At 34.6% G+C, this 21526-nt stretch overlaps 2 protein-coding genes across 2 annotated transcripts; one reads left to right on the forward strand and one right to left on the reverse strand.

Moving 5' to 3' along the window:
• Positions 1-2336: 2336 nt before the first annotated feature.
• On the reverse strand, positions 2337-14615 carry LOC146750476 (uncharacterized). The gene is made up of 3 exons (XM_085500043.1): positions 14297-14615; positions 7354-7422; positions 2337-5517 (listed from the first exon to the last, which is right to left on the reverse strand). Exon 3 carries the CDS (start codon positions 5508-5510, stop codon positions 2556-2558), a length of 2955 nt encoding a protein of 984 aa, XP_085356169.1. The 5' UTR covers positions 5511-5517; positions 7354-7422; positions 14297-14615; the 3' UTR covers positions 2337-2555.
• Positions 14603-20634, forward strand: LOC146750477 (uncharacterized). The gene is made up of 5 exons (XM_085500051.1): positions 14603-15064; positions 16809-16873; positions 17366-17457; positions 19601-19710; positions 20121-20634. Exons 1-5 carry the CDS (start codon positions 14705-14707, stop codon positions 20496-20498), a joined length of 1005 nt encoding a protein of 334 aa, XP_085356177.1. The 5' UTR covers positions 14603-14704; the 3' UTR covers positions 20499-20634.
• Positions 20635-21526: the final 892 nt, after the last annotated feature.

Below are 21526 nucleotides of genomic sequence, written 5' to 3' on the forward strand. Positions count from 1 at the left end.
TATTGGTGCTTGGAATTTCCAAACCAGTTTATAAAATTGTGAACAAATATTTTCTTAAATACCACTTAACGTGAAAGGCGTTTTCTCATTAGTGTGTATCATTTATGCATATCTCATCAATCTGATTAAAATCTGATGTAGTGTACGGGCTTTAATTATTTTGGCTATAAACTTATTTTAATTTTATTTTTTATTATATTTGTTATTAATGCCCTTTTATTTTATTATTTAACTTTGATTTTGATTTTTTTTTAATTCCGCCCTACCTACATCTGATCCGACGCCTATGTAAGTCCCGTTAAAATCTCGCGTAAGTAACAGCCAATCACAGCCCCCTTTTATACAGGCTGTCGGTTGCTTACTTTTCAGTGTATACGGGCAATCTTTCTGTACATTATATTTTGCCCACTTAAATAAAGCATTAATAGAAAATTGCTAGTATATTTTTATTTACAAAAGAAATTCCACTGCATTTTACAATTTTTGTCATTACATTGAATATTTCCAGATACATCTTCGCCAGCCAAGGTTCGTTCATCCAGTCATCGCTTCAATTTTACATCACTGAGCATAATTATCGAGAATGGAAGCAAAAAAATAAGTAAATCGTAATGATTAGAACACTGTAAACAGCTATAGTAAACAATGCAAACTGATTTTAAATTATATAACGGTCACCGGCCCACGGCATCGACGCAGAAAATTGGAGCAAACAAATATTTCCTGATCAATTGCGATGTGTTCCAAATAAAAAATGTTTTATTCCAGTCCAAATCAGCTCAATTACTTTAATAAAGAGTTATTGTATAATGTACAAAATGTTGATACAATTTGATGAATATTTACAGCTTCAATACCGTAGACGATTTTGGCCCGATCGTCAACAAAACATCGGTATAATCCGCCATTTTATTTGAGTGTGTTTGCCACCTGACTCTGCCCGGTGACGTCACCGTGTGCGCGAGAGAAGGAGGTCTATGATTCGTTGACTAAAATCGTCGATAGTGGGTCTCGTTGAAATCTCGTTACATAGGCATCGGGTCAGATGTAGGTAGGGCGGAATTAAAAAAAATCACAAAATCAAAATCAAAGTAAAATAATGAAATAAAAGGGCATCAATAACAAAAGTAATAAAAAATAAAATTAAAATAAGTTTATAGCCAAAATAATTAAATCCCGTACACTACATCAAATTTTAATCAGATTGGTATCTCATATACATGTACTTTGTATCATTTTAATTATACATGGTATTTCCAGATTAATGACACATACAACATTAGATTCTCCGATGAAAAGCCAATCATTGCCAAAGCCACTCACCGCGAAGCTACTAATTATACAAATTAAATAATGCCAAAACTAATCAGGCCTGCGTATTATCGCAGATCATCTCCACATCAAGTTTTATTTAACCCATTATTTACTTGCCATATTGAAATGAAAAAAATGACATATAAAAAATTCAGAATCCAGCAAATTTAAAATTAGAATTTCCAGTCTGTGTTTAAAGACTACTTTTCAAGTTCCCCTCCCTTTGTGTGTGTGTGTGTTGGGGGGGGGGGGGGTTGTAGTAGATCCAAACTCAGGCAGTAGTTTTCTACTAAAATGTGTTATTTTTAATTGTCATTTATATTTTAATTTATTCATATCGCTATTTTTTTTACATAATATAACCCGGCATCCAATACGATCCACCATATATGGAGGTTGGATTCTGTAGATATGACCTTGTGGCCATCACAATTACTCCAAATTTATTAAAATCATTAAAATATGACAATTTGACAATAAATACACATATGATTTGCATAAGCACAAGCACTACTAATTTGTTATTTCTTGCATGTTAAAACCAATTATGGCAAATATTGTGCCTGATCAGCTACCCTACCCCGACACCTAACAGTAGGGCAAAGCAGAGTATAAAATTCGACCTGGTTTTTATGTTTAAACTCAATTGTGGGGGGGGGGTGTCTAAATACATATTTTAAACACTAGAGTGCAATTAATTAAATAATTTAATTCAATAACATATCCTGTATTTCTTTGTGTAACTAAGTATTTGTTTGATGTAACAATGACATTTTATACATTGCGTCTTTACCCATTCACAATGAAATCAGGCTTATTGTTTCCCAATAGGAGCAGATGATTTACAGTTAAAATGACTATGCATAGACTCCGAAAGTTGGCATATTATTGTATGATTCACAATGTAATGCAACAGGTAAACTTAATATCAGAAATAAGTGTTGAAGGTCACAGCAGGGGGGGTCATTCTTCTAGCACACATCATGCACACATACAGGTTGAGAATACAAACATTGACATAGTTCTAGTATTAATTTCATTTGTATTTACAAAAAACTAAGCATCTGACAATGCAACTCCCATCTCATAAAGATATAAATACAAACTGAATAAATGTCATCTTTTCATTATGTAAGGTAACTCATTTTTACACACAGTAGCAAGTCTGATTTCATACATGAGTAATAGATTTACAGCAACATGTGTACAACTATTAAAATGAAATTACGTTATCTGAGCACTCATATGTAAATCTTGAGTGGCCTTGGTATCACACACATTATCCTCTCTCTTTTAATTTTATCAAATCCAGCAATAAACTTGCTTTTAATTCTTTGAACCGGAATGAATGAAGCTGGTCCTGACATCTCAAACGAGGTTGGGCACCAAACTTCAACTGGTTTACCGTAGTAGTCTAGAGATGGATGTTTTTGAAACCATCTAACTTTAGCCATCATGCATTGTTCTTGTTTACCATCAATAGTGAGAAACTGTGTGAAGAAGAATTCAATAATACCTGGTTGGTCATTTGCCAGGTTTGTATCAATTTGGCCACCCAAGGTACACCATGACGCTAGAATTAATGAAGAACGACTATATCGCGAATTTTCAGATCCTAATACATCATTAAATAACTTTACAGCTGCAAATTGTTTGACATATCCACTGACATCCTTAACTTCACATTCACTAAATACAATTTTATACATTTCTTTCAGGTTACTAAGCCATGCATCATCAAAATACTCCATATGAAAAGGCCCAATGGGTACAAAGAATTTAACTGACTTCAACACAGTGGCATAAGCACATGCAATATTATCCCTTGCTAGACATGAAAGCTTAAGTAGGTTATCATAATCACACGCGGATTCTGCTACTGAACCAGCTTGCACATTTTGAGGGAAAAACTTGCTGAAATCAACTTCCAAATCAACTGGCCTTGGCAAAATAGACAGAAACTGTTCATTGAGAAATTTACGCATTATTTGTATTTCAATAGACCTCTGGTTACCACAGCCCTCACCGAGGATCCCATTGAAACGTTCAAAGGGAAAAGTCCAAAAAGAATACACTGGGCCATAATCCAATATGCAGTCAGCAAGATGCGCATGATAGTGCATATTCGGTGTAACTAGCTGTGATCCATACAATTGTTCAAACTGGCGACAAAAATTCATCAAATATGAATGACCCTTTCCAACATTCCTAATTGATATTACTGGAGCACACAATAAATTGCAAGCCAGTACAAATAGGCGCCACATTTCAAAATCCTTCCGAGGTAAAACATCTTTCAAACTAAAAACAGAAAACAAGGTTATCCAATGTTTCCACTGATCAGCAGTGAATCCACCAAAACTTGTTGCTATCTTCAATGGCATTCTTCCCATATCTGAAGGAACCTTGGTGTTATCAATCTTGGTCTGGATAATTTCAAGCTGATCTTTGGATATCTTTGGTTTCTCCTTGTTAAGCCACACATTCTTCATGATGTATTTCCCAGTACCTAAAAAAAGATTATGCAGTGGGTCCACAACATGAAAGCGAACACAGTCAAAATATTGCAACTTTAGCAAAGCTGTGTACCTTGAACCATATTTTGTGGACAGCCTATCTCTCTGCGCTTTGGTTGTTGCGTTGGAAACCTGTTCAGCCTGATGCCGGTGTCTTAAATTGTGCCTGTGGTTCACTGGCTCAAATCCTCCAAAATTAATTTTTTCGCCAAATGCCCCAGTTAGAAACTCTTTCTCACATTTGGAGCAACCTTTTCTAGCCATGTGACCAACAAAACCACACAGTTTTCTGGTTGCAGGCACGTCTGACACCACACTTAATAATGCAGCATGGAATGTGTCATTGTATGTTTTTCCAGATTCTGTATAGTCACACGTAAGTCCATCTGTCCAGAGCGTATTGAGCTCTTCGACTAATGGTGTAATGTACGAGTTTACGTTTAATGATGGTTCTCTAGGACCTGGAAGCAAACCAACCAATATTGCATTTTCTTTCTTATAACGTTCTGCTCTTGGTAGATTCAATACCACCATGTATAAGGCTCCAACGCTATAAGGTACATGCTTGAAGGGAGTGAACCAGTCTAGATTTAACTGAAATGCATAATTTTTTGGAGCAGCCAAGAAGGGCTCCCCATTTACATGCTGATATTCTTTCCAAATTCTCCCATCATATACATCAGCAAGAATTCCATCACCAGGTTTCCGTTTTCGCCATTGTTCACACTTCTTGGCAAACCCATCTACTTGCAGTAAGTTGGTAAGACGAGTCTTAACAGATTGGTACCCATACACTTTGAATGGGTAGAGTCTCTTCCTTTTGCCTTGCAATTCCACTTCTTTCAGTAGCAGCTCACCACAGGGTTGTCTCTGTTTCTTTTGTCTGTGCCCCGGAAACTCGATAAATGTACATGTAGCAGATACATTTTGATTACCTACACTTTTGTAACACTTATCAAATTCATATATTGCATGGCATTTACGACACGCAACAAATTTAGTGAACTTATCTTGATTTGATCCAATATGCTTTCTCAATTTATGTAAGCTACCTGGAAGCAGTGTGCTCAAAGCACCCAAACAAGGAAAGACATTTGCTAATAATACAAAAAAAGTTTTCAAAAAACCAAGTAACATGGCCATGCAAACATCTGATAGATTGTGAAAATACCACATGTATGCTAAAAACAAGCAAAACCAATTCAGTAATGTCAACAATTTTGAGCTCTCTGGTTCATCAACATTTGCCAACACAAAAAGTTCACTTCTGCTACCATCTAATTTCTCTACAAAATCTTCCCTCAAATCCTTCTCTGTAACATTGTCCCAAATTTCAGATTGAATGTTATTCTCATAGAGAAATTCATTATCTTCATATGCAGGATCCTTGAAGTATAATAAGTCTTCTTCTTCAAGAGTTTGTAGTATTTCATGATCATCATCAACATGATCACTGGTGGAAATGTCTGTCTGACTTTCAATGTCAACAAAAGATGGCAAACTCTCATAACTTTCATTGTCGTTTGTAAATTCAGTCATCTCACACGGTAATGAGTCACATGGATCTTCACTCGGTGTCCAAACCATAGTTGTATCATTATAAAACTCTTTACGATGACGTTTATATACACGATATGAAACCTCCTCTTCACAATGTGGACAATACTGTCGTTTAGACATTGTAATTCTGGTGGGGAGAAAAAATAAATACCGGTATATGATAAAAGTCTGCAGTGATCTTGTTGCTTATTGATAGTTACGAATAGGTGAATCATGTGTACATATGTGGCAAGTAAAATCAAATCCTCCTACATGAAACTTGACATATTTTTAACAACAAAATAAATTTTAACAATACTATGGCCAAAAAAAATATTTAAATTTGTTGTCAGCATCAAGTTGGAGAATTATTTTTTCCCGTCAAATTAATGCATTCTAATCGCTATCATTTATTACAAGCATTGACAGTGCACAGTCCCTGTTCTGTATTTTAACGCATCAAAAGCAGTGAACTTTTGGATCCATAATATCAGTGATGTTATGCTATATTAGGTTGCTGGTAATCCACTGTAATTGGCAAAGCATGTTTGGTTGAAGCGCTAAAAACATTAATTTGCAACAAAAATTCAGTATGCAGAATCACTTCCTGATAAGTCTGTGAAAATCATCACATTTTTCTCTTCTGATATACCTTTTTTCAACAAGTTTATATGATCATATTTAATCAACCATTCTGCTTCTTTCATAATATGCATATTGTATTGGAATTATATTATAAAGCTGTCTATTCTGATCATTTATAACTGGTGTGAGCAATTTTGTGTTTTTGATACTCAAGTCCCAAATCAAGAATAATTCACTTCTAAAGATTAAGAAGCACATGTTTGAAGAGTTATTACCGACCACTAGTGACTTTACCTCTACATATAATGACTTATTATTGAATTATTGAATTTACGGATGGATGCATACTGTAAATTATTTTGCCAATAATACTGAAATATAGATGTTAGTATAGCAACTGTACACATGGCATTTTCTAATATAAATAAGAATTTTTAATTTTCCATGTCTGTTACAGTTTAGGCACACATTAGCAAATTTTTACTGGTATGTGCTTACATTTGTACTTGTATTATACAATGAAAATGTTCAGGGCCATGGATAATTTGCCTATGAAAGAGGTAGTAATTGGTTTTCTTGTTTTCAGTGACCAACCTTTGTGTAACAAATCACTTTTGTAAATAGTGAGCAAAATATCATTGTAAGAATTTACATTGAGGGACTGTCAACATTGGTGGACTATTACTAGAACAATGTACTTCAGGAACTAGGCAAGATATCTATCTTTTTAAGAATTTCTTACATCTGGACACACCATGTGAATTGCAAACACATGGCATCAAGGTCAATGAAGTGGGATAGAATATTTAACTTGAAATTGTGAGCAAATTCATAACATTTGATGCAATTAACTTCCATGAAGTATAGCTATCCTAGACAAAAAATGAAATTGCATTTGATCACAGGAAAGCTACTGATGACATTGGCTCATCTGATTAAAAATAAAATATTCTAAGTCTAATTTGCATAAAATGGAATTTCAGATTTTGTTAATTTGGGTAGGTGGTGTTACTGGAAACACAGAATTGTTTAAAACTAATAGGACTAAGCAATCCTTGTCAGAAATCCTTGTAATATTCAAAATACTGTAAAATGACTAATTTTCCCTGGGTTTAAATTTCACTGATTTACCATTTCAGACATATTCAGTGGGTTTTAAATTCACGGTTTTATCATTTAGACAATGTGTTCTATGCTAAATTTTACATATTCACTGGGTATTAATTTAGCACATTTTTCAGTCAGCGAAATAAGCCAAATTAAAACCCAGTGAATAATTAACCCCTCTACAGTACATTCAATTTTTTGAATCCAACATGGCTGACTTCCTGTTTAACTTGGCCTTATGATGTCAAGTGAAAAGCCTCTAGACCTAAATAAATCAAATAAGTTTACTTACTTTTATGACAAGCATACTAGTATTCAACAAATTCTATCTTCAGAAATAGCAATAAGCTATTTAAAATATCTGCAAGATATTTATAAACCAAAGACAGATATTAATTACAATGTATACATATACTTGTGTCATATATCCGTTCATTTAAAAAATAAATTTTGAGATTGCATAAATTTGGTATATAAAGTATTAATCCAATACATTGCCCTGCGCAGAATTTTTTAATTTCCATGCCTGTTGCAGTTAGGCACACAATAGCATATCAAATCGACACATTTCTGCCCAACAACTTTCAAGCAGGCCAACATCTTTTTCTAGGCCCTGTAGATTATCAACTCTTTGACATTAGTTGAAAGGCCAAGTCTTTCTCATAATATTTTCATATAGCTGTTTACACTTTTCTGTGTGGTATACTGTAGAATACTTTATTTTCGCTGAAGGGGTGATGTCGTGAAAATAAAATCCAGTGAATATACTTTTTTTCTATATTTCACATTAAACAGTGAAAATAAATTCCATACAAAATGCCCGAAAAGCCTTTTGAGCAAAAAATTACTTCCAGCGAAAATAAAGTATTTCACAGTAAATTAAAAGGTCATTCATTCCTTGGTAGTTAGTGGAATACAGTTGTTGGCAGGCAACCTATTTTATAGAATGTAGGAAAAAAAGTCACAGGGAAAAATATCCCAGGAAAAAAAAGCAAAAAAAAAAAAAGAAAAACATTTTTTATTAAATAATTGTATTGGAGGGACCGAAAACAGAAATGAGAGAAAAACAAAAGATTTTTAAAGTTATCGTGGGGGGGAAATAACATTGCTAAGTATTATTGTCAGAGAAAGCTATTGTTTAAAGTGTAACTGAATTGGGACAATTGACTTTTTTGTGTGCAAAATTTATTTATAAACAACATTATGAAAAAAAATCAAGTGAAAAATGTACATAAATTAAATAAACAATCAATAATAATATTCTGTATAAGGAAACGCCCACGTCCAATTTCTTGGACGACTCAGAACGAGGCTCCAGCTCGAGAGCCTAATTAGCATACAAGGGTGATTTATGACGTCAGTGGGGGGGGGTCATCGTTTCACAATGGCCGCTATACGCATGTAGCGCTCGGAAAGCGACACAAAATCTATGTTATCATTGTCTGACAAGAGTTATGAGATCGAGGAATATGATGACAACGACATATGTCATGATTTGGTTTTAGAGTGCCAGGGGACAAATTGGCCCATACAGGTTTGAACCTGCGAGAAAAGTATGCGATGTGGGTGACAGTGTACCTCCCCAAAATGACTGTGAAGATTCAGGAACAAGCACAGAATTTTTACATCTTGACCAGCTTGGCAACTCGTATCAGTGTTTTGTAAAAATGCAATTTTCAGTTTCTTGATCTTCTGATGAAATTATGTAAAAGACACAGATTGTGTCAAATCGGAGGGTTTCTTGATTTTGATATCAAAACCGCCTTGGCTTAATTATTTGCTGGGAGGCGCTTAGGTACGTGCTCTGCAACTTGCAGCGCATGAACCTAATCATGTTAGGTAATCAAATTCACGAGAAGTTGACAATCCCTAATCGCCAGTTGTGAACTTCATCAGGTTTCCCGTATGAAGTCACACATCATTCTAGCAAGGAAAAATATTGATTACTTTTGTGCAGGTTATATAATAAAATATGAAATGATCAATATTTCATTTTTGTTAGTATATCTTTATTTATTAAAACATGTACACATTATATCTGATTGGGGTGGGTATTGCCAAGCAAGTTTATAACATTATAAACAAATATTTTCGTAAATAACACTGACCGCGAAATACGCCGTTGAGAAGTATTACTGATGAATACTTTATATTGCAATTTCTTTCAATTTGAATTAGTTGTATTGCAATGCATTAGTAATAATAATAATTATTATTGCATCTTTAGAAATACAGTATTTCTATCAGTACAGTAGCAATAAAAGTATACCGGTAATAAATAAGTATAAATAATGTAAATAAGTATAAATAATGTAAATAAATACATTCCTTTATTTCATTGTTGAGACTGAGTTATACAGTTTGTTACGTTCTACAATTTATCTATATTGGAAAACGGTTATGGGGATTATTAATTTCAATAAACAATATTCAACTATCCTTTGCAACACCAATCATAATGGCAATGTTTATTGGTCTTTGAAACTAGAGGCATTATCAGAGCATGGGTCTTATTTTGGAACTCCTGCCAGGATGGAATTCCCAGAATAGTGCCAGTTGTTAAAGAAACATAAAACTTTAATTCTCAACAAGGATGAAAGGACCAGTTACTGAGACAAAGCCCTACTCCCCGCAAAACCCTACAGATAAGAAACCCAATTACCGCGAAGCTACTAGTGTATATTGAATAAAAAAAAAACATCAAGAAAGTCTGTTTTGGGTGGAGAGGTGTTAGACCTTGAGTTTGTTTATGTTTGGTCTTAATGTATCTTGTAATCAAACAAACCAGGGCTTAGTCTAGTCTGAATTTTACCCATCAAGCTTTGCAAAATTTTAGTTTTTCTCGTATAATTCTGGGTAGATGATAAAATATTCAAAAATGTCCCTCTTTAAATATCTATAAATATATCCCTTTGCTTATGGGTATACTAATTTTTGTGTTGGTTTAAAAAGTATGCTGTTATAAGGGTTAAAATTGGCTGGACAACAGGAAGTGCTCTGCCTGCTACCATGGAACTATAAACCCCAGGAAGAACGAACAACGAAACTAAGAGGATTAAAAAAACCTTTGTCTTAGTTTATCTTACAGTGCTTTCGCTTTTGTTTCCACGACATTAGTCATACTCCATGTTAGTTGCCGCCGATACGCCCGTATCAATCGCTTTGCTGGAAACGGAAAACTTGAAAAAAAATTTATATATCTGCGTAGTAAAATATTTCGTTCACTACGCATGCGCAAACAAGTCAGTCTGCAGGGTGACCTTCAGTGTACCGGAAATCATGCAACGGGTCGGAGTTTTAGCGAGTTTTCATAATTTTCAATGTCGTTTTTAGATTACTTCTTGTTTTTTTCAACACTCGAAAAAATAAGGTTGCGAAAGTTTGCGAAACATGGGGTTTGGTATGCTGTTTGTTGTCGAGATATCCTGACTTATTCCGTGTTTCCCTTCGATCGCCAGAAGTGGCAATGTGTTTTTTTTCCCCCGTTGAATGTCGCTCATTTATCAGTGTTTTTGTCTTGGCGCCATTGTTTTTTTATGCTATAAACGAGACAACTCGATCAGGTGATCTCTCGAAGTCGCCCGATTGACTCCGAAAATGACCGATAATCGGAGATAAACGTTCATTTGCGTAAATCGGCTTACTTTTAATGCGACGAAATAAACAGTCAAAATAAATATTCGTCATCGCGGCAACTATCATAGTTCAAAGGAAACGAAGTGGTTGTTCTTCCTGGGGTTTATAGTTCCATGCTGCTACCCAGCTTTAAATGATGATGTTTTATCCGTACTGTCTATCTTTAAAGTGCCTGTGCAATGCCCATCCTCACGTTTCCCATTTTAGATCTGTGCCCCACTGAAATGGGCAGTTATTGATTTTTTTGCTGAAAATGATAACTCGTATCCAAGTAAATTTCGGATATTTCTCGTGTTGTAGTCACGCCCACCTATCCTGAAACGGTCGACTGTTTCCTGATTTCCGACTCTCGCCGAAAGTGTGCCACCAAATGCCAAAATGTGAGAGGAAGTCATACCCCTGAGCCGTAATAACACCGGTCATTCAGTATACTTTTAAACGATATACATTTTTCAGTCAGCGTTGTTGTTTTTTCGTTTTTTTTTTGTCTATTTTTTTTTTTTTTTGAGAGAGAGAGTTTTTAGATGTTGTGTTGTGGGCAGTTGCAGTGAAACGTATAGTCATAGTGTAAGTATTCACATGTTCCTAATCGATCTGAAGGTGCGACATCAGTGGACGAAAGCCACTTAATCTCAGATTCCTTTTTTTGGAAAAACTGTCCTCGTCCATGAAAAAACAACTAGGTTTAAAGAGAAACGCCGACAACATAAACCTGGCGCAACACTTTTGAAAGAAATAGATTCCGGACTATGATCACCGAGGCGGATTTCAGAAGAGAGAGAGACATCCGGTAAGTGTTTCAAATGAGTTGACTTATTTTGCGATCGTGATTATCGTTTTATAGAGACCATTTCGTCCCTGTTAAGTAAAAGGTAGCAATAATTTTGACAGTGACACGAAAACAAAGCGTCGGACAAACAGGAAATTACACAGCCCTTACACACTGCTAATTGTTTTCATTTTCAAAGGCTAAAAGTTTCTGAATTGTTTGATGATTGGTGTTGAATGTCGAATTCACACCTCTGTTCTTTTTTTACCTCCATGCTTGCAGCTTGATCTGCGTAATAATTTATAAAATAAGAATCTGGGCTTGGTCAATGTGTTTTCACCAAATAAAGTTTTAATATGATGTTATAATTATGACAATCACGCCATGGATCACGCTAACTCGAATCCACTCTGAATTTATCTGTATGTGTGTCGATCTCGATTATTTTTGTTATCCAATTAAACGCCGCTTTTAATGCACTTGCCTTCGTCGTGACCCGACGCGTTCACCTATTTCAACAAAATTTCAATTCATTTCCACGCGGCTGTCATTTATTTAGTAACTGTGATTTGTCGTTTTTTTTAATTATTTTATAGTGATCACTATAGTCTATTGTTTAAAATGTCAAAATATGTTCTCTTTTATTTTAATTTTGAAAGTTTTACTCAGACGATCAATGAAATAAAACAGTGTAGTGACGTGCCTAGTAACCTGCTAAATAACGAGATAATTCCGACGTCAAATTCTGTTTTGTCCAGCGACTGTGTACAAATGTGCGCCGCTGGCGATCACGGTGACCAGCTACACCAGAACGGACATATTTCGCATCTAACTTAACCCCATGCAACAAAAATTGATACTATGTGTTTTATTATGGTCCATTTCTCCTCGACGAACAAGTACATAAGTGAAAATTTAGTCAATGACTAGAAAACTGCAGAAGAAATTTGCCTTATTTACACGTATCGGCAATGCAAGCTGCCATGCGACTTCCCCTTCTGACGTCACAAGGGGAATTTCTGTATGCAAATAAGAAGCTAATGAGGAGCCTCGTTTTAAAATACACAAAAATAAAGTTGCTGTAGATTGAGTTTAAAACACATTTTTTCACTTTTAAAAAATAATTCATGCTTAGAAACATAAAAATTAATAATATTTGTGTATCAATGGATAATTTTAGGCGTGAAAATAGCAGCCATTTCACAGGGTTCGTACACCCCAGAGATGATAAAATTCCATGCTATTCCAGGCCCAATATTGATGAAAATCCAGGCTATTCCAGGCCAATTTTGTAGGGAAATATAGTCGATATAAAGCATTTCAGTGGAATACTCATTTAAGTTTAACCCAAAGTCAATACCGACATTCTTTATTATATACACACAGAGTAAATACTACAATATAAACTTTATCAAATTTATTTATGACCAGGAAACATAAATAATGAGCGAAACAAACTGCAAGTTTTGACATTCCCAATTAATATCATAGTAGTGAATGTAACTGGACAGTTATGGTGTGTCAACCATGTTACTATTACATCAGCCAATTTGACAAAAACTCAGTCAGTTTCTATCAGGTGAATTTCTTTGCTATATCACTATCTGGAAACATCCTTCGAAATAACTGTTCAAATCATCACAACTTTTATAACTATAGTGCGAATTAACGCATTTCATTGCCCACAAAAAACTTCTGCTGTAAGACTTGCTGTGTCCATACCACAGTGAGCAGTGAGTGTGTTGCTCGTTACTTCGGGTCTATTAATCTTAAAGGGCGACAGTCGTCGTGCCGCGTCCTGTTCGATATGGGACTCATAGCAACATATACACTCGTGTAAAATACATTATTTATTTACATGAAATTCGAACACCGCGCTTTAACTGTCGCAACGTCAGCTAATTTTCCAGTCGATGTTGAAGGCACAGCTTTCACAAAATCAAGCATACCGTTAAAGTCCTAATATAAACCGCGGTTTATATTACAATGTATCAATTAAAAAATTCGGATCAAAAGCTCAAGTTCGGGGTGCGGTTTCTATTACGTACATATTGCAATCACTAAATGGGCGTGGTCATTTTTTGCCCACAACACATGCACAAAACAAACAATACACTGTACAATCTCTTGAATAGGCGTCGGGGAAGAGTGAAAGGCCTTATTTTGGTTCTAAAATAGGCGTTACGAAATGTTGAAATATTACAGTCAATCAAAAAAACTGTCCACATGATAAAAAAATACTCAGTATATTTAATGTAATATGCATTTATTTTTTTAATTTTCTTGGTAACGAAAAGTATATTCTAACAGAGGTTTCAAATAAAAACAAACACGAATGCACTTCTTAGTAGCAAATGATCACTGAACGGTAGCGCAATCCGGCCATGCTGCGGTTCACAAGTGAATAACTTACTTGTTTTCGAAGTGTGATTATTATTCAGTAGTGATTACAATAACGCACGAAAAATAAATCCGTTGAATTGTTATGAAATGCAAGTAAAATTAAACTTAGTTTCGCCGTAAGTGAATAATTTCAGTCACATGTAAACGGACGATACGATCTCCGCCATGTTTTTGAATGCACACGTGACGTTTGACCGGATAGGTCATGTCGCTAATTAACCAATCAAAATGCTGGATGGTGCCCACGTGTCTAAATTACATAGCTCATTTAAATATGTTAATGACAGTTCAGCGATCTCATGATATTTTCAATGCACATATAATCCCAAAGTATTTCTTTATGTTTCAATAGAAAATTTTTATAAGAAAAAAAAACGTTCAGGAGAAACACATCATAATTTAAAGATTTGGAAATTTTCAAACTCACCTACTAGCGTGCGTGGAAATTGCTTTGATATCGGTGATGATCTTGAATTTTATACCGGATGTTGAACAGACGTCCAAAGACCGAGCGCGTAAAGATTCTTGGGAAAACATCACAACCTCGTACTTATTAATACTGAAACAAAATGCATATAATTTCGTCAAAAGAAATTATAAATTATAATAATGATTATTTAACAATTGTTATATTACGATATAAAATGTTAATCAATGATGTTTAGTCAATAGCAATTTGTGACCAAGATAACATTTGCGTAAGCATCTTACAAACCTCGAACGAGGATGACCTTGTTTTAGTAAACACAGGTCGAAGAGCGGCTCATTCGAATAGCTGCTGAGGTCTGGTGAACATCTTTATTTTAATCGCTGCTGAGGTCTGGTGAACAACATTATGAGCTCTTCAAACAGTCCTGAGTCAAGTCCAGATACAGATCAATTTCGTTCATTTTCCCCTCTCAGTCCTGATCGACCAACACCATTTGGACCAACGCCGTCAACTAGCAACGCCAATGGGTCTACCAGACGTGCGCTATATCCAGTGGACAACAACTGCGATGCGTTTCGTTCCTTGATGAATGCCCATGGTGAAGACGGTCCCGACTCTGAGATCGTCATCAAGAAATCGGACTTGGTGAAAATTATAAGCAACCAAGAGAAAATTCTCAAGCAACAAGGCGAGCTTCGGCAACATGTTGTGGACTCTGGTGGTGACAGCAGACGAAAAAAGAAAAAGCCACCCTTGAAAATTAAGGTATGCCAAATGTGTTTGTCACTTGTATGATATACTTGTGAGCTTGCCAAGAAGTGGGTTCGTTTTAATTATTGCTAATGGCCGTAATTGATTTTTGCTACTTGGATGTATCCAAGAGTTACAGTTGAGTAATTATATGGTGACTAAAGTGATCATATGGTGTTGGGTGTCTTATCTGTAGACTATTTATTTACTCAGTTAGTGACCTTGTCACCTAATTTAATAGCAAACATAAACATAAATTCATTGTTAGGATGTAATGTTGACTGCACAGATGGGCAAGACATTTAATCTTGCAAGCAAGCAGACTTCCTGTTGGCAGCCATGCTTGCTATAACAATAGGGATGAAACATTTTTTACTGCATGTATAATTTTAGCATTTGTAGATGTGGTATTTTAGTAAAGTGTATAATGTGCCATAAAAAATAGAATTCTTTCTCATTCACAGGCAGTTGGTGCATGATTTCTGTATACTATTTTGGTGTATATCAATATAGATGTCACCACTTCACAATGACAATAATTAAAGTTACAACCACCAAGATTACTTTTAATGCCAAAAAATTCAGCTGAACCTGAAGATCTTTAAAATATTCTGCTTAATATTCTATCGAATGAAAAAAAAACGCTAATTTTTCAACTAAATTCAAATTTTCAAAATAGCATTGCTCAAAACAAATAATCACTAATGAGTATAACACAGTATTTTTTTTTACTTTCAATAATCAGTTTTTAAAGTTATGTATTATTTCATAATTTGTTATATTGTGTGTGGTCTGTGATTGACAGCAAATAAATAGGTTTGTGCAGGTGAAAATCCACCATGAAACTAACATTTCCTAAATTACTGGTTTGTTTGATGACATACCACCTTTAAGACCAAACATAAACAATCTAACATCTTTCAACAAAACTTGGAGTCTGCATTTCATGTAATCACAATGTGCATCTGCAAATTATGAAGTCACGCTTAGTTTTGTTACATTTAATATTTCTAAAAATAGTAAGATTTTTGCTGCAACGTTTGAAAACTATGTTTACATATTCAACCAACCGATCTCTAAAGGTTTATTGTAAAGGTTTAAAGGTATATTGTTGTTATAGCAGCATAGCCAGTGTTCTCCACAAAGGATTTAAGCAGGATGTAAAGCCCCGTTTGCTTTGACTGCACCATGTTGTATAGATAGAACAATTAGCATGACAATAACAGTTCCAGGGAGCCCTTTTTGAAATTTTGTTTGTAAACACTGTTGTGGTAGAAATAATGTGATCAGTGTTGAATACATTTTGTGTGCTGTCGCAACTGCTTATTGGCAGTTCTACTGCATATGTGTATATTTAAAAAAACTAAGTGCACAATGCAAAGTAAAAAACTGCACAGTGTACTTAATGTCATTTAAAATTGTTTAAATTTTTTTTTTATGTTATAAGATAGCTGCATTCTCTAAGTCAAGCCTACGTCACAAACTGGTCAAAATCCCCCAAACATTGCAAGCAACCAATCACAGACATCAGCACTGGAAACCAAACTAAGCAATGCTTTTATGACAAACTGTGAATTTGGCAGTAACCTTTCATCAAATTTTGATGGTTTCAATGATTTCATGGGCCAGTCAGGAACTTGACACCAGTTAATCAAACATGATATTAGCATGTAGGTTACTGAGGCATGTCAACAAGAAAGTCGGAGTGTGTTATTTCCACTTTTATTTATTTAAATTTCTAATTACTGCTTGATTTCAGAACATGGTACATAACATCTATTCAAATCTGTTGGAGGATGGGTATTCCTGGGATACCACTAAACAGTAAGTGACATTGTTTGTATTGATATATTCCATTACTAGTCTTTTTTAGCATTCAAAACTAAAATGTTATTGAAATAGCCTAGTTTCCCTAGTATATTTATATTCCATGGTTACAGGTATTCTAAAGATAAAGTACTGTAATATGGCTGTAATTAATTTTTGCTAAAAGGACTTTTTGGGTGTTTTGTATGGAATTTATTTTCACTGATTTTTGACGAGTTGAATGTAAAATAAAAAAAAAAACTTGTATTGGCTGGATTTTATTTTCACTGAATCATTCCTTCAGCAAAAACAGCGAAACTTAATTCAGAGTGAAAATAAAGTATTTTACAGTATTCAGTTTTGCAAGATGCACTATAATTTCAGTAGTATTGCTATTAGTTGCATAATCATAGTGTTTAGCTGATGTGACAAGTTTAGTTTATAGATATCCATTAACAATACAGTGTGATGTAATAGAATTTTTATTCCAAAACCTTGTGACTATTTTAGGTTTGGTAGTGAGTGCAACATGGCAATTACAAATAAAATTAAAGAAGCTGCCAGAAGCCAGTTGCAGGGTAATTGTGAAGACTTTGTTTTAGGTGAGTGTTTTTTTATCAAAATAGTTATAATCAAGATATCACTTGTTTGTAGAGCTTGTTGTTCAGAGTGGCGTCATAAGCTCAGATCATCCATCAACTGAAGGCGAGTGGGTACTATGCACAGAATTCTCCACAAGGGGTTTTAACGGGATGCCACACCCCGTTATCTAAAATTAGCGCCCTGTTTAAATTGTCAGCGCACTGCTATATTTCCTGTGCCCCTTGCTATCAGACAAAGAATTGTTTACAAAACAGACCATCACTCATTGTCTCCCGAAGATGATTCATCGTGCTAAGGGTAACTGGGTCACTATTTTAGGGTGCAACTGTGAAAATTATTCTTTTAAGTATGTATTTTTTAGCTCCGCTGTCGACTTTGTCGAGCGGAGCTTATCATATGAGTGATTGTCCGTCGTCGTCCGTGTCAATGTTTTACTTTTTCGACTTCTTCTTGAAAACTACAAGCCTGAATGCTTTGATACTTGGTGTATATGTACCTTGGGTAGACCTCTCTCAGATTTGTTCATTTCATGATGATATCTTCAATTCTCTAATTTTGGTGAATATTTTTGTCATTTTTAGTAAAAAGTGATATTTTCGACTTCTTGTTGAAAACCGCAAGTGCAATTGCTTTGATATTACATATATAGGTACTACATGTGGACCTCTCTCAGATTTGTTCATTTCATGATGATATCTTCAATTCTCTAATTTTGGTGAATATTTTTGTCATTTTTAGTAAAAAGTGATATTTTCGACTTCTTGTTGAAAACCGCAAGTGCAATTGCTTTGATATTACATATATAGGTACTACATGTGGACCTCTCTCAGATTTGTTCATTTTGTAATGATATCTTTAATTCTCTAATTTTGGTGAATATTTTTGTAATTTTTGGTAAAAAGTGATATTTTCGACCTCTTGTTGAAAACCGCAAGTCCAATTGCTTTGATATTACATATATAGGTACTACATGTGGACCTCTCTCAGATTTGTTCATTTTGTAATGATATCTTTAATTCTCTAATTTCGGTGAATATTTTTGTAATTTTTGGTAAAAAGTGATATTTTCGACTTCTTGTTGAAAACCGCAAGTCCAATTGCTTTGATATTACATATATAGGTACTACATGTGTTCCTCTCTCAGATTTGTTCATTTCATGATGATATCTTTAATTCTCTAATTTTGATGAATATTTTTGTAATTTTTGGTAAAAAGTGATATTTTCGACTTCTTGTTGAAAACCGCAAGTCCGTTTGCTTTGATATATTATACATATAGGTACTACATGTGGACCTCTCTCAGATTTGTTCATTTTCTAATGATATCTTGTTCTTTAATTGCCATGTGCATTGCTAACAGCGGAGCTATCTCAGCCGACAGGCTGCTTGTTTATATATACAAGGCCAGACTTTTTTTTATTCCTTGTTTCTCAAGTTTTTATAAGGCAATTTTTTTGAGGGCAGAACAAAAATAAAATCAACTCTTTTTTTTCCCCATTAGATTTGTGTGATTCTCAAAGAATTGTAAATGAGATCGTTTCTCATCTGTGTGAGACCTCGGTACTAATCATGATACTCCCACGAAAATGCAACTTATATTTTTTTCAGCATATTTGCGCTTACAAGACGCTGAAATAAAATTTTATTTGTATTTAATTTTCGGCTCCTGTTCATTGGGCGAGTTCGCGAAACAAGGGATAATAAAAGTTGGGCCTAATGCTTTTATTTTTTGATACAAACTGTTAACTGTACAAATAAAATCTTCTATTGTGTAGATTTTATTTTGTTTGATCATCTTGCTTTTTGATGTCGATGACGTACATTCATGCAAGTAAGTCATACATCAAGATAATGAAAGGGAAGACAGAAGGATTACCGTTGCAAGTTTAGTTGTGTGTAGGATTTAATAATAGCTCATTCATTTATGGAAACTATTTTGTAAAAATAAATAAATATATATTATGCATATTTAATTGTACTATATATGCACGTTACAAAATATCATGTCAAAGGTCAAATGCCACTCCCACTCAGACTTGTTTAATTTTCAAACCGTGGAGAACCCTGATGCAACAAGCACAGGCTGATAACATTTATTGTGCATAAAGAACCATATCATTTAACAAGTATTGTTTCTTGCAGATGCTTCCCGAACATATTTCTTTACCAAACGGAAAGAAGTGAAAAGAATAAATGCTGGAAAATCCATCGAGTTTAAAAAAAAACAGGCCAGAAGGCAAAGAAAACAGCAGGTACTAATATTTTACATAGTGTGATTTCTATTTCCTTCACCATTGGCAATTTATTTCACGTTTATACCTGCATCACCTATATTTCTGACAATGGTGCTTCCAGGAGGCTTTTGCGTTATATTTCAGGTGATGCATACATGAGCTATCGTTATTTAGTGAACAAGTCACCTGGGACCATTTTGTACAATCATTTGAAATCCATTATTGTTAAAACTTGTCTTAATCTGGAATTCCCATGCAATGTTCATATAAAGTGTAACTGAGTTGCGGCGTCAAACACAGACTTAGGATTTGTCACATTAGAATTGTCTGAGCCATACTCTTACTTTCCTATTACTGGGATTTTCTGTCACTGGGTCATTCAACTTCAAGCAAAATCTAGCAACTGATCAGATTTTTTTTTTCAACAGAAACTCAGCAGAAGAAAATCAGCACTACAAAATAGTTCTTCCGTTAATGAGAATGACAAACATTTTTTAACGCTTGTTCTGAAGACAGAGTATATAAGCTCTGAAGACTCTGACTCTGCACCTGAGACACAAGATGATGATGATGATGATGATGATGAAATAAATATTCCTGCTGGACGCAGGGCAAAATCACTGTGCGTGAGGCCACTGCCTTGGCGTTCAGAAACTCTAAATCGATGGTTTAAGTTCTTGGATGCCCGGCATGAAAAAAAAATAAGAAAGATGGGAGTCAAGCCGATGCATGTGAGGAAGGAAGGTGCTCTTTCTAAGAGAGACCCACCACTGCACCCTCCAATGCGAGCAATAACAAATCTTTAAATTTAAAGGCTCTTGTAGTAAAATTAAAATTCAAACTTAGTTTGGGCTTGGTCACATTTTTTTGCTTTCACAATTTATTAATGTGATTTTAGTTTTAGTTTTTTTTATTATTAAAATGTACTTTTGTATAAACTTATATTGCTTCTTCAATACTTTTCATTCATGTTTTTTACTGGTGTAGTACCATAAAGGGTGGCATAGCACATTTGTACTGCCTTTGCCACTAGTGAAATATGTGATATATATCACATTTGACCCCTGCGTATAGATTAAATGAATAGTAATGCATTTGTACCACCTTTGCCGCTAGTGATATATGTGACAAATATCACATTATTTGACTCCTGCGTATAGATTCAATGAATAGTAATACATTTGTACTACCTTTGCCACTAGTGGAATATGTGACAAATAACACATTGTTTGACCCCCTGCATATAGATTCAATGAATAGTAATGCATTTGTACCACCTTTGCCGCTAGCGATATACGTGACAAATATCACATTATTTGACTCCTGCGTATAGATTCAATGAATAGTAATACATTTGTACTACCTTTGCCACTAGTGGAATATGTGACAAATAACACATTGTTTGACCCCTGCATATAGATTCAATGAATAGTAATGCATTTGTACCACCTTTGCCACTAGTGAAATATGTGACAAATATCACATTATTTGACCCCTGCGTATAGATTCAATGAATAGTAATGCATTTGTACCACATATGCCACTAGTAAAATATGTGACAAATATCACATTGTTTGACCCCTGCGTATAGATTCAATGAATAGAAATGCATTTGTACTACCTTTGCCACTAGTGGAATATGTGACAAATATCACATTGTTATACCCCTGCGTATAGATTCAATGAATAGTAATACATTTGTACTACCTTTGCCACTAGTGGAATATGTGACAAATAACACATTATTTGACCTCTGTGTATAGATTCAATGAATAGTAATACATTTGTACTACCTTTGCCACTAGTGGAATATGTGACAAATATCACATTGTTT

This window comes from Saccoglossus kowalevskii, chromosome 1 (genome assembly GCF_978046115.1).
Source record: "Saccoglossus kowalevskii chromosome 1, keSacKowa6.1, whole genome shotgun sequence".
Lineage (NCBI taxonomy): Eukaryota > Metazoa > Hemichordata > Enteropneusta > Harrimaniidae > Saccoglossus > Saccoglossus kowalevskii.